Raw genomic sequence first — 16,251 nt, 5'->3', positions numbered from 1 at the left:
CTGGAAGCAGGGAAGTCAGCGTACTGGTGTCATTAAATGCTGTTGCACAAAATATTCTGGACTTTGTTGTTCAGACAGCCTGCAGTAGCCTTCCTTGCTGCTTCTGTGATTGCCAAGTTTTAAACACAGGACTGCCAACCAGCACTCATCATCCTCTGTTGATACCTCTCCCCTGCTCTGATCTCCAAGGCTCAAGAATCTTCAAAGGAAGAAGCGGTACTTGTGCACAAAAGAAATGGAACTCAGCGGCTCACACGACCTGCTGCAGTCTTTTGGCAACACTCTAGCATTTGCTGAGATTTAAACGCAGGGCTGCCATTAACGCTCGTTACCAACTGCCTGCACTATGCACCTGATCCAATGTTCACCATGCTATGGTGCTCTAATTGCCAAAGTGGACTTGCTGTGAGCAGGTAAGACAAATTGTCCTTGATTCAAGAAAAAAGGCCCCTAGCCCGGAGCAAGCCCATTAGTGGTTTCAGGTGTGTATAAAACAATGGGGGATAAAGTGAGGACTACCAAACGGGCGCTGTAATCCACTTCTGACCTATAAGACACTAGAGGGTCCAGCTTCATCCTCTGCTTCAACTCGAACAAATAAGATTAAAACCTACCTAAGGCCGCCCCTTCAAGCAAGCAATGGAAGACGAAACATGGCTCAGAAGGAAATTATCAATAGTCTCAACCTCACTGGCCAATCTAGGAGTACTACTTTAGAAACTGAATGCATCTGAAAAATCAATGGGCTCCTCCTGCCGTCCCATACTGTTGTATCCTGGCTATACCATGCCCCCTGTCTTCTCCTGCCTTCCTTTCCTCCTCCCACTCTCTTACTTTTGGATTGTCCCTTTGAAGGCTGTTTATAATGTCCATGACATTCTGCAGTCATGTGGCTCTAGAAGGAGAATTTGAAGACACCTGATTAATAAACCTCTTCACTTATCTGTTCACCACCGCTTTTCTATAATTTTTGGCAACAATGATAGTATCGTAGCAGAGAATGGAAAAGTGTTTTTACCCCAGTCTTAATACCCTTTTGCATCAGAGTCATCACAGCTAATCCAGCATCACTTCTGCTGGAATCACTTAGGCATTGGCTGCTAATGTCATATTGTGCTGACATGGACTGTTCTTTGTCTATTCATATAATATTAAGGCTAATTGCCCTACTACTAGTATTGCTCGGTACACCAAATGGATCTTCCCCTGGTTCCAGATGCTGAGTGCCATCTGTCTCAGTCTCGCTATGGTGGCCGCTGGTCCTGCTGTTCTTCTTAGCTCACAGGCCATCGGAACAGCTGTGTTGCTGCAGTTTATTCCCTGGTTCTGTGCTGTACCATGTTGCTATGACCTACTCCCTGATTCTGAGCTGTAGTAGCCTGTTGTCTGAGTCTTGGGGTAGAAGACTGATGGGTTAACGGGCCATGCGTTTCAGCTGTGGAAAGGTTTCGGTCTGACATCCCAAAAGGTGGTTGCTAAATAACAAGACTGGTTCCTAATTGAGATTTCCACAATCTACTGAGTTTCTGTGGGACCTCTCCTCAGCAGCAGCTTCACACTAGAACCTTTCTCTCCATGTATCGTTCTGGCCTTTACCTGAATTTGGCATGCCTTTGAGCCTCTCCTCCACCTCGCTCATTGTTGCTGCTGCTGGGCTCTTTATACCCGTCAGCTCTCATGTAGGCCCCACCTAACTAAAGCCGCAGCTACCTGCAATCCAAGGATTTCTGGAGTCGCCGCCACATGAACACTCTTCTCCTGACTGCTTTTGACTGCGTCAAACGGCTGAGAGCGATGTTGCTCAGTCGAGGCATGTGGAGTGGCAGCTAAACTAATATGAGCCTCTATCTTCTGCTTTCAGCGTTATCCCTGCATGTCGACGTGAATCCTCGCTAACTATGTGGGATCTAGAGACTTTCGAAGGACATTTCTCTCTGGCAAGGGGGGGCGGTGCTCCACTCTAATTAGCCTCACGACTGCTAGTTAAAGACTAGAGACCCTCACAGTCATCTTTATGAAAATAGGACTATATCATTAGCCAAATGTGTTGTTTCATGATTAGGCTGTTAGTATAATGTGACCTCTCTATCTATAGGAGATAAGATGAGTGTTATAGTGTCTTCTGTCACATAGGTCTTGCTATTTCAGCATTGCGAGTACTCTGTCACAAATGTGACGGGTATCCCATCCGCTGTTTCACAAGTACCATGGAATATAATGCACGTGTAATATGACAGATAGGATTTCCATCATGTTTGTGACAAAGTATCATATCCACTGAAATATAAATTAGGCCCATAATTATTTAAGTGAGTTTTGTAAAACATAATTTTATATCTCATAGCACTTCAAATCTTCATTAAGTCTGCAGTATACAATTTTTCAGTCTTACCTGTTAGCAATATGTGGGTAGAAATTCTCTCCACTATGCAAAGCACATATTTTATTACATAATACGGGAATACATGGCTGAAAGATGATCGAAAGCTTGCCTGAACCCACGGTGAACAAATCTTAAGCAGGAGAAGCTATACTAGATATCTACCAGTTCATTAAAAAAAAAAAAATAGAAGAACATCTCATATATTATCAGAATGACAAAAATGATTTAGCACAGCAGAGGAAAACAAGAGAATGACAAGCTACATTGCTGTCTTGAGGGGTTTATCTATGACGTGCAATTTTTGGCCACTAAGTGATTCACTAATTAGAGACCAGTTGCGTAGGTGTGCCAACAATTCAACGATTCAGGGAAAACTGTTCGCACATAACCCTAAACTTACAGAAGCTGTGGAAATCAAACAAAGAAATCCAATTACATTAACTAAATTCCAATAGATAAGAAATACAGATATGAATGAAATATTCCAAATGAAAGAACCCCACACAGAAATAAGTAAATCCAGGTGACTGTAACTAAAAGAATGTGGTAAGAAACTTAAATGTTGTTGGTGTGGGAATAATGCTCTCTTGGCTAATAACCTCAGTTGCCGTGATTTACAAGAAATGTAATAAAAGGGGGCAATTTGCCAGGGGCTGCAGGGTATTGGTAAACAAGCAAGTATGTGCAATTTAAGTAGAAGATGAAGGGAAATAGACACTACTATTCAAAGCTGGGTCTACTAATAATGAGACCAATGTAACTTATCCAAACTGAAACATCCATTTAGATGGTGTTGATTAAAAGGTATTTGCCGACATGTTTTCTCCATATACATTAGGATTGTAGCACTTTAAGGGAGAAATATTTAAAGTAGAGAGTATTGCCTAGAACCCCCGACATATAACGTTGGGGTTGTGGGAACGCTTTGCCTAATCTAGCCTATGAAGACCATCTAGGTAGGAGTCTTATGAAAATGTAAGGTTAGAACAGGATGTTTGTCCCCAAAATGGACACAATACTTGAGCGTAAAGTAACAGATTATTATGGTTGTGGGTGGGTTAAGGGACAATTCCTAGTTTGCACATAAGGCCCTTTTACCTCCTACCGAAATACCATCAAAATCTTGGGATAGGTTGGCTCCTAATATAATTGGTCCCATTAATTTACCAAATGTGTCCAGGAAGTTCAGTTCGTTTTAGTGGACTATCACTCCCTTTGGATCATAATTAACATGGTGGACAGTATTAGTACTAAAATGTTGTAAGAGTTCACTAAGGGCACGTTTTCAGTGGAAGACCTACCCAATACCTCAGAGTCACACAATGGAGTACAATTAATCCCTGAACTCATGAAATGTTTCTTAGAGGAGTTGTTCATCCGTCATTCTAGAACTGCTCTATGCATTCCCAAGGCTAATGGGTTAGTTGAAACAACTAACAGATTGAAGGATTATATTCAATTAGTTTATAGATTTAGAGTTTCAGTTAAAATAGCCTTGTAAAACATTTTGTGATCACACCACACCCAATTATGTAACTAAGGTTTCACCTTCAGTATCTTTAAAAGATAGGCAACCAGGGAATAGGTTGACACCAATTGATTAAATGGAGGTAACATGATTTGCTTCCACAGGGATGTTATGGACAAACAGGTCAAAACAAAACTATAAGGATTGCAGATGTAGATATAATATCAAGTTTGGTGTGAAGGACCAGAATAGCTATGTGGGGCAGTGTGTGGTGGTCATAAAGCCAGAGACTTCTGGAATTAAATTGAATGTATTTTCCAAACCCTTGAGGATTAAAAAAGGCAAAAGAAAGGTAGTTATTCTAGAGGATGGTCACACAGGGATACAGGCACATTGTCCAAATGGCCTAGAGTTCTAGTGGAAAATGAGGAACACTTCACTCTTACCAATGCAAACTTGGAAGAGTGTGACAAAGGACTGAAGGATACCAGCATCCGAAGGGCTCCTTTTTGGTACAAAGAATATGACGTTAATTGATGTACCAATTGATGTGTATATGCACATATTATTTAGTTGTGCATTTCAGGCTATGAAGTCCTCCTGTTTTTCCACCTTAACTTTTCTACCCTCCCATTTTCTTCAGAGAAAGAGATATGTTGCATCCGAACTGTATCATTTTCCCTACCTTTCCCTACCTTCCTTTCCTCCTCCATCCTCTTACTATTGAATTGTTCCTTTGAATTCTGTTTAGAATGTTCATGACACGATTGTACATAAGTCAGTTGGCTCCATGAGGGAAGTTTGAAGACACCTGGATATTAAATAATCTTCACTTACCTGTTCACCACAATATTCCTTTAATGCATACCATCTTTTAAAAAAAAGCTGCATCAGTTACACAGCCTTCATGACCAACATCCCCACCTATCTGGCTGACGAACTCAACATCTCTGGTGGATCTCTGCACAATTGCAGCCAACACACCATCAGACGAAAGGCAAAGAAGTGCAAATTAGAAAGAATAAGGCACTAGACCTTCTCTGTTAATGCACATGTTGAATGCTCTGCTTGGACCCTGTAAATCACAGTGCTGCCTTTCGACTAGGTTCGTGCTATATAGATAACATATACTTACAAACAATTCAAAATATAACTCTTCATAAGATTATTTACTGTTCCTTGTAATGGAGGCCACCTCCCTCTTAACTGGGTCAGTTCCTAGCATGCAGGAGGAGCATCACAGGCACACCCTAGAACGAATACATAACAACTTGCTTGGCAACTTAACTTTGAGCTATATGGTGGAATGCTCAGTGCTGAGCTGTGCAGTATCAATTGTGCAACTTCAGGGTACAATTGTTATGGACATTCGCCTTATCCTCTTCTCATTATTTATGCACATTTTAAAACCTGCTAAGATGAGCCTGGTTTTAATTTTCAATTAAATCTGTACATAGGTAATTTCTTGCGAGGGTTTTTAGTAAAGTACTCACTTTTGCCATCTTGGTGCAGAGCTACTGCTAAAAACATGCTGTTGAGGGTGAAGTTGCTTTCTGAATTTCTTGATGCCAAGTTCAAGATGCAAGGGGAAAGCATGTCGATCTACGTACAGAGCGAGATATCTCTCTCAAAGCCTACATTTTCTTTATTGATGGGCACATGTTTGAGCATATATGACTGAACATAGATCCCTGTTCGAACCGGCTAATCTCCATAGAAGGAAAGACTAAACAGTGATGGATTTGTGAACATTAAAACTTCGTTGAACGCCACACTGATAGGCACTGAAAGCCAATGGGTAGTGTCGTGAGCCAGGGAAACATGAAAAATCATAGTTATGAGCCCTTTGCAGATGGGACTTCAACTTGGTCATGAAGGCAAGTGAAATGTTGTTGCTAAAATCCAAGCATGAGTGGACAACGACACTTGTGCGCAAAGGAGAGTAAGTGTAAAAAGCAACAGTGCAGAAGTTGATAAAAAAAAAACACTCCCTAGAGACTCTTGCCACTTGTGGTTCAAGAGAACTGGTAAAATCCAGACGTACCCTCACATTCTGTACTAATGGCCAATGCAGTTTTGTGAAAACTCTAACATCCATAAAATGCTGAAGTGCAAAATAGGCAGTACTTCTGTCTCACCTCTTCAGTCCCTAATGAATGTCAGACCACCCTTCCAACAGGATACTAATGGACTTTGAACTCCTATGAGTTTTACAAATATCCGGGTGTAGTTGGAGCAGGTAAAAAGTAGGGCTCCAGTAGATCGAGGTTGAAGCGGGAAATTATAAAAATGAAAGATTAAACAGCAGAATATACAGAGCCATTGTCTGAGGGCAAGTACAAATACCACAGTAAATACCCAAAATGAAAGATTGAATAGAAACTGCCTGGCCTTTGCCTTAGACGAAATAACTTTAGATCTAGGCTCTAAACCACCACTTCCTCAAGGCAGACAATAGTAAAGTGGTGAAGAGTTTTAATAGATCAAGATGGGTCAGGTCTTAGGCCCCATCTTTGTCCACCTGTGGTCTTGGTTGTGACCATTCCCATAGTTCTCCCTATAGGTTGATGGCACTGTGTGTTTTAACAGGAAAAGAGATGGGGTTCAGGGCCTGTAAGAAGGCAGACTTAATATAGGGAACATTAGTATTGATTGCATCACAAAATCTATATTCAAAGCGGTTGCAAAACCTACTTTCTCATTAATATTAAAGAAACAGGACCAATTTTATGATGCTGTACGAATGACTCTCAACACAGGAATTGAAGAACTGGAGTCCTCCGTCCCTGCAATCTTTAAAGAGACAGGTACTGCTTAAAAATGTTTTGAGGCAGGGAAGAGATTGTGGAAGCCTATAGTGGTTTCCTGGATGACAACCTGCTCCTCCAAGGCCACCAAGCATGATTCCCAAAGGGGAAACTTTCCCCAGTGAGACAGCGTCCACTTTGCAAATCAGTTTCCACCCCAGCTCAGGAGTCTCATTAATGGTTTGTTACAACTGTTGCATCCTTTGTACTTTGTTATTGGGGCAGTTTAGGATGCTAGTGGGTCATTTGAGCTTTTTTGAGTTGTGGCTTGGAAAGGAGTGCAAATGGTACCCATCACGGATTGGGAATCAGAAGCTGATGCACTACTACCCCAATATCAAATTGATAGACCTATGCACTTCCTGTCATAGATTGCATGTTTTCTACTGTACAATTTCAACTTGTATCCATTTGATTATGTAATTGTGTATAATATTTCAAACTTTGAGAAATATCTGTTCATGCATGTTATTTTTCAGCTGACTGATAGAATTATAAATCAACACCAAAATATTGTACCTAGAATTGAAGAGATTAGATTTTCCCCTAGGTTGGATAAATATTCTGATCCCATTTCTCTAACTGTGTTTCAGGTGTGTAGCTCTTCACCCATACAAAGCGCGAGGCCCTGACGAGATGGACCTGCAGAAAGGCGAAGGCATTCGAGTCTTAGGACCTATCCATGAAGGGTGGCTCAAGGGCATGTCTTTGGTCAGTGGGAAAACTGGTGTCTTCCCAGGCAGCTACGTCATTCCTGTTTTCAGGTGAGGACAGTAACAGGTTTTTGGGGGCAGGGTCAAGGGGTGAGGCCACAGTTTACACTGTGGGGCAAAGGAGTTAGGAGATGTAGCTTTTCATGTAACTTTTACGCATTCTAGGGGTGCATGCTCATTACACCACTGTGAGTGTGGAGTGTGTTTTTTTGTCCTTTTAGACGCCAAAGGGTCATTTTAATTTTCTCTTCTAATATCTTCATCTCAACACAAAGCTTCCCATGCCCATTGTTCCTGCAATCCTCCCCATCCTCAACATGTAGACTCCGGCATGCAGAGTGTCTCTATCACTCTAGCTCCTGCCTATCCACAAAACAAAGGGGCATATTTATACTTTGTTTGCGCTTAATTTGCGTCATTTTTTCATGCAAATTCAGCATAAACTTAACTCCATATTTATATTTTAACGCTACACCCGTCTAGCGACAAAATATTGGAGTTAAAGTCATTTTTTGAATGCGTGAAACCACCTTGCGTCAATGAGATGCAAGATTGGCATTCCCGTCCAAAAAATTACTCAAAGCCCCTAGCGCCTTTTATCCTCCCATGCAAAAATAGTGCACAGGGGAAGGTGCGCCTAAATGATGGTGCTAAGCCTGCTTATCACCATTATTGGCTGTCCATGGGGGTGGTGGGCATGGCTCCTGACATTTATAAGACAGGAGTCATGTGGTATGGATGGTTTTGCATCAGGAAATTACGCTAGGCTGGTTATAGGCATTTTTTTGCCTCTAACTCGCCTAGCGTCATTTTTTGGTGCAAAAAACCCTTCCCCCATACCGCCACCCCAACCCGGCTAACGTTATTTTCCCAGATGCTAGCCCACCCTTTTCTCCGGCTTGTGGGATTCCATAAATTTGGCGCCCAGCTGGCACTCTGGAATGACGCATGCCAAAGCTATACTTTTTGACGTAAAAACTGCGTTTGCACAGTTTTGTGTCAAAAAGTATAAATATGGGGCAAAGTTTGCACAGTCCTGCTGAATTCCTAGAAACCAGGCATTAGATAGCTTATGTTTTCTCTGCACTCTGTACTTACATACTTGCAAAAAACAAACTAAAGTACTAGAATGCAAAGTCGGATTCGTGCTGGATGAGGTACTGAGCCTCCTTCTCAGTTCATTCAAACTAATATATTTATTACACCCCTACAAACATCTATCATGATTTTTCTCATGCACTTGTCATCAAGTACTGAGTCATCATCCACTGTTCTAATAAACCATCTCTGTCCTGACACACAGAATGGATTTGTAAAACGTTATTTAGCCATCCACAGTGCTCCATGAACATAAACGTGTTTAACCTGATGCGTGAAGCACACTTCATTACACAGTACTGAGATATACACAATGCTCTTTCAAGACATCCTTTCTCCTATCTTATCCCCGAATAAATATACCTTTAGAGGACAAAAAGTGCCTCTGTTGTGCCATGTGAAACTCTAATTCTTGTATTAAAACATTCATTTACAAAACTCTTAAAATGTATTGACCACAGCAACTTCGAGCAATGCATTGAAGCATTCCCTTCTGTCTGGTAAGATAGTTCATAGTGTGAACATATCTGCTGCAGGGCTTTACTCAACTTGTCGATTTAGATTTTCAAATCCCACGTAAGCTCATCATGACATTGATAAAATGAGTACAAAAAAGTTTAGTAAATAAAATGTAGTAATACTATTTGCCATTAGCTTCCTCAGAGTAACGTAGGGCCTGATTGTAGACATTGGCAGATGGGATACACCTTCACAAGCGTGACAGATATCACATCCACAGTATTAGAAGTACATTATAACCTATGGCACATGTAACACGGCAGAAGGGATATTTGTCAAGTTTGTAATGGAGTTTCCAGTCCACCAAAGTCTAAACCAAGCCCTTATTCACTATGCACTATGCCAACGTTCTTAATTTCATGTGTGTACTCCAAGTGCCTATATAAACTGTCGCTTCAAATGTTGCAATAGGGTAGAAAATGTAAACCTTATTATGCCTATGGAATGTTATAACAAGAAATTGAGATAAACTAGTAATGTATCCTGGAGTAGGGCAAACAAGAGATATGTTTCATCTCGAATTAGATAGCTCGAGTAGTAAGGTCTCTGTTGCAAATGTCTACAGGCTTTAGGTCTGATGATAGTTAAAAGATACAAGGCCATGTTACAAGTTAAATCGTACAGAGTGAGAAGAAAAAGTAATAAAAGATTATGAAAAGAGAGTGAGGTAAAAAGCATTAGGTGAAAAATTGAAAAGTGGAAACCCAACCTGAAAAGAGACATGGTAAAAGAAATCGAAGGTAAGTGGAAAAAGAAAAAGTTAAAAGGGGCAGCGAAAAGAGGGAAGTGAATGAAGAGAGAGAATGAAAAGCAATAAAGGGAGACAGTGAAAATAGACAGCAAGAAGAAAATGAAAGATGGGTGGTGAAAAGTGAGTGGATACAAAGTGACCACTGGCAGGTGACTAAACGAGAAAAAAAAGTGGGCATGTTATTAAGAGGTTCCAGAATCCGGTTGGTTTAAGAGGCAAGTTGATGGCTCAGGCTCATCTTGGTCATTTGGGTATAGTGAAGACCAGGGCGGGATTATGAGCTAATGGTGGCCTGGCATGGACGTTGAAGTACAGAGATCTCTTAGAAAATGTTTAGAATGTAGAAAGAGTGATAAGATTATATCTTCATGGCAGATATCTACGTTTTGTAGAAAACTTTCCATTCACCACTGGGAATGTTTGGCTATGGATGTAGTTGGTCTAAAAAGAGGAGAACATCAAACACTTTATCTTATTGTGTTAATTGGTTTGCATTTGATATGGGTAGAGGCTTCTTGTGTGCAAGACATCTCTTCCTCTGAAGTTACAATGTTTCTGGAGGAAGTGTTTGAGGGAACGTTTCCTTAGCTTGATTCGGGCAGCAGTCCCCAGTTATATTCTATTGAGGTAGAAATTTATTTTATGTCTTGTGGTATCCATCACAAACAAAGTTCTGTTCATCACATAGAAAAAAACGGGGCAGTGGAGAGAATTAATACAATGTTATAGGAAGGTAATTAGCTAGCCAGAGTTAATACTCAAGATTGGAAAAAAGAATTAAAACAAAGAATCACTGACTATCAAATGACTGTTCATTCCACTACGGGAAAAACTCCTTTTGAGTTTTTTAAAGTAGGAGCACCTAATACTGTTCTGTGTTGCAGGTGGATGAGTTGGGGGAGTACTTGAGGATGAATTAATGGGCACTGTGACATGAGGAGGAGGGAAGAGGGGTGGTTCCTCATTTAGCTTAGCATCCATGGTCCTGACTTGTTGCAGTGGAGCATAATTGCATCATTAAAATTAATTCTAATTCAAATGAAATGAGAACACGAATGGCTGCTGGAAAGGGCGGACAAGGTTAAGGCACTGCTAAGTAGAGCACTCAATCCTACTGACTATGTCAGTGAAATGACTAGCATTGCATCAGAAAATGTTAACACCCATTTAATCATTGGCGAACAAACAATTCAGTTGCGGGGGATGGTGAAACTATCAGAAACCAGTGGGGACTGACAGACACTACTTTTAATTTTAGCGCTTTAGAGCGCCGTTACTTTAAAAGATTTTTTTAGTCAGTGAGGAATTCTATGATAGAACTTATTAATTTGGCTACTGAAAGTAGTAGTTAAGTTGTTTCTAAAAATAAATGTCCCCAGGATGCAAAACATACATGAGGCAGTAGTCAGACTCCCTAGTTCCCACCTCGTTCCTCACAGGCCGCCTTCAACAGTATTGCAGCGCTTTGGGGTGGGAACGGGCAGAGGCTTTTAGTGAGGGGCTGCACAAGGTGGCCTGTTCACAGAAAACTATGGAGGGCAATGCATGTACTGTCGTTTGGCTGCCCCCACCCCACTAGCCTGGACGCAGTCTCCCAGACATAGATGCGGCAGAAGGTGGATTGGGCTGAGAGCTGGTCATGTGCTTGCCTCTGAGGAAGAAGTGGGGCAGTTCTCAAAAACAGTGATAAGCTTCCTCCTTGTAGTGGTAATGCCACAAATAGCAATAGAAGGGTGACATCATTACACACGTGTAGTAATTTCTAACAAGGGACTAATGACAACTTTCTTATTACAGGTGCTTTTGATGTCAATAGCTGCATATATTAAGAAATAAAGAACAGGTTTTTTTCTAATCTGCTGTCTTTCACAAGTTCTATCAGTACAACAGGTGTTGTGGAGGAATAGGTGTAGCCTGCAAAATCTCTTCACCAACAGGCATAATCAAAGATCGCTTAACAGCACAGTGCAAATATTAACTTATTACCTATTCACCTTTTTCTGACCTTCATTGCCTCATTCCTTCTAATCTCTCCACTGCCACGGCACATACACGTCACTGATGCCTCGCTGGACCCTACTAGATATCACAACTGACCATCCTCATCTATATTCTTAGGAGACCACAACACCTGGCTCAATTACCCAGACCAGATGACTAGCCTGCTCAATTGCTTTGAAGCGCTCACTAGCTACTAGCTTAAGACTTGGGGTACACATGATGCAGGTCACCCCTGTGATTTCATATTTGCATCAAAGGATCTTATCCCCGTCAAAGAAACACAGCCCATCGCTTGGAGCGATCACTGTCAACACAGCCTAGAACCTCCTAATATCCTTAAATCAGTGCCGTCGCTGGCTCGCAGGCATTCTCAACAATTTTTTGTTCCCAAAGTGTCCAAAAAAAGGCAGCCAAGGCAGAAGGTGGGCTGCTCCATTCAAATATACATCTACCAAAAAGGAAAATCTTAATTCTCTAATGATAACATGGCCACAAATATAGGTAAATACAGATCTCAGTTCATGCATGGACGTACCTGAGATTCAAGCACATAATTCTAACACATACTTGTGGTGACTGCCACGTACATAATAGCGACCAGCCATAGATTGGTTGGTAAATGATATTTCTATTATTCTCTGCAGAGTTTTAGAGTTTGGATGTGAGATACGAGGATAGTCCTTTGAATGCTAGTATTTGGGGGTATTTCCATTTGAATAACACGAACTTGGTGTAAGTTTAGGGGGCTAGGCTTACCACTGAAACATCAAACAGCCAAAGGCTTTTCGACTTGAGCCACCCTGTACTTATTCTGAATTTGTTGTATGTTCTCTAGCACTAACACAATCCTAGGTGATCAGTTACGTCATCACCAGCAGGACACACCAAGTTAGCCAAAAAAGCAACAGAGGTGGGCCAAAGTGCCCAGGGAAATGCTATTTTGCCTATGGTGCCTCTATCAATTTTGGATAGACAAAATGCAAACGTAAGTAGAAATTCCTGCAGGACTCCGCCTCCATTGCAAGAATGTGCACAAAGTGATGCTGGGATAGAAAGGAGGTTGAGCTTTTGAGGATGCACAATTTGGAATGTGTGGAGAATGTACAATCAAGAAGCTAAAGGATGCCAGTCTATGTCCACCTTGCTGTGAGGTATAGAGCCTAGAAATATTGAAATGAAATAAACGATAGGGTGTGGGATATCATTTTTTATCTTGCTCTGTCATTCTAATGAGGCCTCTTCTTCTTTTATCCTAATTATGAATTAGACCTGGTGATCACTTGTACTGTTTATTGCTTTTTAAACGTAATTGCTCAATTTCTAAGACTTCCCAGTGCCTAGATATCTGAGGTATAATCGTATCATCTTTCTTATGATTTCACTAAGTCACATCTTCTTGTCAATCTGAGATATTAACACAACTCTTCAACACCTTCCTCAGCAGGAAAGATAAGCACCTCGCTGAACCAAGGGCTCTGCCTTTCACCCCTGGAACCTACAGCACTGCCTCGCTCTCCTCTTTGGGTAGCGTTTCAGAAAGCACGACAGGCAAATATCGACGATCCGTCTATGTGCCAACGGCAGTGGTGGCCCCCGTCAGGAGCTCTACCGGGCCCAGTGTTCCCACCCAGATGTCCATACGAAGGGGGCGTGCCAGTGTCAGAAAGAGTAAGTTGAGAGCCTGAGGATGTTATTTTACTAAAATGACAAAGGTATCAGATGTGGCATTACATGACATTACATGCCCTGTGACCCGGGACAGAATCACGGGGATCAATACCTTGACTCGCCCTTTGCCTCTCAAAAACCTTCTTTTTAGGTCTTGGCCACAGACAGCTTTAGTTTTTAGTGGCAAGACCTACTATTTCCAATACATAAGTACATAATTACAGTGGGCTTTGGGTCAGCCCTTTGCTGAAGATTAAATGGCTTTATCGCCTATGCCAAGTGTCTACTTTTGATTCTGTGACTTTCTTACCTATCCTTGTGTTTGTCACACCCAGGAGCATTTCAGTCTCACAGTGTTCTTACTGGACTAGCTCTGTCCTTTCACTGCTGACCTGATGGGACTATTTTTTATGTAGCATTTAATACTGCTCTGGAGTACGTTTGTCCTTGCTCCTTCCTCTGCTTCTCTGTGTAGCCTTCCATCCTGTGTGCTTTTTTTTCCTTACCTTTTCCACTCTTGGGTACTCTCCTCTTCTGATTCCACTTTCTGTTTGTCATTTTTATAATTTTTATCTTTTTACCTGGGTTTGGTAGTTGCAAACTGTTGTCTGGCCATTCACTTCCTTGTTTTAAACTTGTAGGCACTTTTTTACTTTTCTTTTCTTTGTTTTGTTTTTTTACTTTTAATGTACTATTTTAACGTACCAATCTGCTATGTTAGATCAATAAATTAAAAATTACACCATGGACTACTAAGCAAGCGCACATACGCCACAAGGATCTCATGTGCATGAGTGCAAGGTGTCATGATGCATATGCATGCCCGACTATATTGAACCGTTTTTTTAGGAGAGTAAGCCCAATGCAAATTTGCTACCCAGGTGTGCCAGAGCACCATGATACATCTGTTCACATGTGGCCAGTAGAAAAGTAGCAATAAGCAAATAGCTCAACCTTTTAAAACCAAGAATTATGGGTTTTGCCAATGCTTTTTGTTGCTTAAGGGCCAACATAAGGGCAAGCAGTTCAAACTACAAACAACAGTGTCAGCGACACAATGGATTAGCCACGTAAAGCAGTGTCTAACCTAGCCATCCCTAACTGATGTCCATGAGAAACCAGACATAGACCCAAGTCTTAATTTTGACTTGGAAGTGAACCCCTATTCAGCTAGCAATAGGAACTTCAGGGTGTATCGGAATTACATGTAGTATAGTAAATCCACATCCTTGATATACCTCATAATCTCTCATCCTTTCACAGGCTATATCACCAGCCGAAAACTGTTCAAAAGTGTGCGGGGGAAACTGGTACAGTTTTCCTTCTGTCTAGTCTCCTGCCACGTCCATTCTCAGCTGCTTTTGTCAGTGTTGCTTACCAGTACTGCCAGACCACTTACAAACAGATTAGAAACATGGAAGCCATCTTGAAATGGTATTTATTTCAGTTGTTTCGCCAATGCAAGATGGCTGACATATTTATAAACTGTCAGCCAGCAGTGCAGCAGGACTGGGGAATAACTACTGCAAACAAATCGGAAACATGGATGCTACAGTAAAGAAAGCAACCTTTTTCTGTAGCATCCTTTTTTTCAGATACTTTTGTCTGTGATCAGTCCACTGTGCTACTTGGTAAGTATACACTGGCAAAGGCAATGGGTTTGACATTTGTATGGAGTCTGTACACCTGATCGGGGCATCACACAAATTGCAAACTTACAAGCTCTAGCCAGTTCTTGTTCTCCATTGTGAAAGAATCATCCAACCCTCTTTAATTATGGTATTGTTAACAATGTAATCAAAACTGCACGATTGTTTAATTTATGGAGAGTGGGGGCATATTCACCTAACGTGTCTCCCTGGCACTTCCATCTAGCATGAACAGGGTAGAGCCTGCCAAGATACGACATTGGTGTCTCTTGCGAGGAGTCAAAAATTAATGCTGCCACTAAATTAAAGCCAAGTGGGAGAGTCCTTATAACAGACCAGAAGGATTTCCTTGGGAAGCAGGTCGTATCAATTGATCTGCCCTGGTGAATGTGGCCACTCCCTCTTGATTATATAGAGACCTCAGGCAGTCTGACCAGCTTTCGAGCATTGCTGATGGCAAAGTAAGGCTTCTCCCAAGTGTCCCTTATACTCTAGGCCCAAAATTCACACACATCAGGAAACCTTGCAGCTCCTGAACTGGCATCACTGGCACCTGTTTCCTCTGGTGAACACTAACACTTTACCTCCTATTCTGACCTTTGCTTTCAAATTAGGATTGCGAGTAGCATTTTAGCGAGTAGCGCCATGTTCTACAGAGTCCATACGACTTTGACTGTTTTCAGTCCCTGTTGTGCTAGTCGTAGAGAGTAAAAGATTATTTATTTGCCATACACACGAGAAGGTGTTTGAAAGCGCAGGTCGAAGTCGGAGCCCTGCAACTGACTCGGTATCATTCCAGGAAGCTTTGTTTAACTTCCTGTTTCCAACTTCCTGTTTGCTACTCATCCTTCTTGCTGTGCAATCATTATTTGATAGAGAAGCGTACACATTTCTGCATAATTTGTTCCTTAAAGTGTCCCCCGTTTAAAACAGTATAGACAAGAAGGTATTTAGTAGTGTTCTTTTGTTGCTTTTGGGTTTAAAAATGACTAGAACGTTTCTACTGCTAGTTTTGTAAATGTCTTTAAAATTGTCATATGGAGCCAATCTCCGATCTCACTTGGTTTCCTTGGAGCCTTGCCTCCCTGGCCCTGGATTAAGTACTGAGCTCTGTTTTAATCCTATATGCCACCAGAACTTCATGAATAAAAAAAGTTGCAGTACTGTTGAAATTAATCTGTGAAGATCAGCATA

General features: G+C 41.4%; 1 protein-coding gene across 7 annotated transcripts in view; it reads left to right on the top strand.

Moving 5' to 3' along the window:
- The window catches only part of SH3RF2 (SH3 domain containing ring finger 2), a 260,863-nt gene that overhangs the window by 213,497 nt on the left and 31,115 nt on the right, over window positions 1–16,251 (top strand). For 5 of the 7 annotated variants that reach the window (XM_069244683.1, XM_069244687.1, XM_069244688.1 and 2 more), the window contains exons 7-8: window positions 7,252–7,422; window positions 13,182–13,408. In XM_069244683.1, coding sequence (XP_069100784.1) covers window positions 7,252–7,422; window positions 13,182–13,408 — 398 coding nt within the window. The remainder of the gene's footprint in view (window positions 1–7,251; window positions 7,423–13,181; window positions 13,409–16,251) is intronic. The other 2 variants (XM_069244686.1, XM_069244689.1) reach the window with 1 other exon arrangement.

Source organism: Pleurodeles waltl, chromosome 7, assembly GCF_031143425.1.
Source record: "Pleurodeles waltl isolate 20211129_DDA chromosome 7, aPleWal1.hap1.20221129, whole genome shotgun sequence".
NCBI classification, from domain to species: Eukaryota; Metazoa; Chordata; class Amphibia; order Caudata; family Salamandridae; genus Pleurodeles; species Pleurodeles waltl.
The sequence above is the reverse complement of the archived record's forward strand: the minus strand, read 5'-3'. Positions and strand labels throughout refer to the sequence as shown.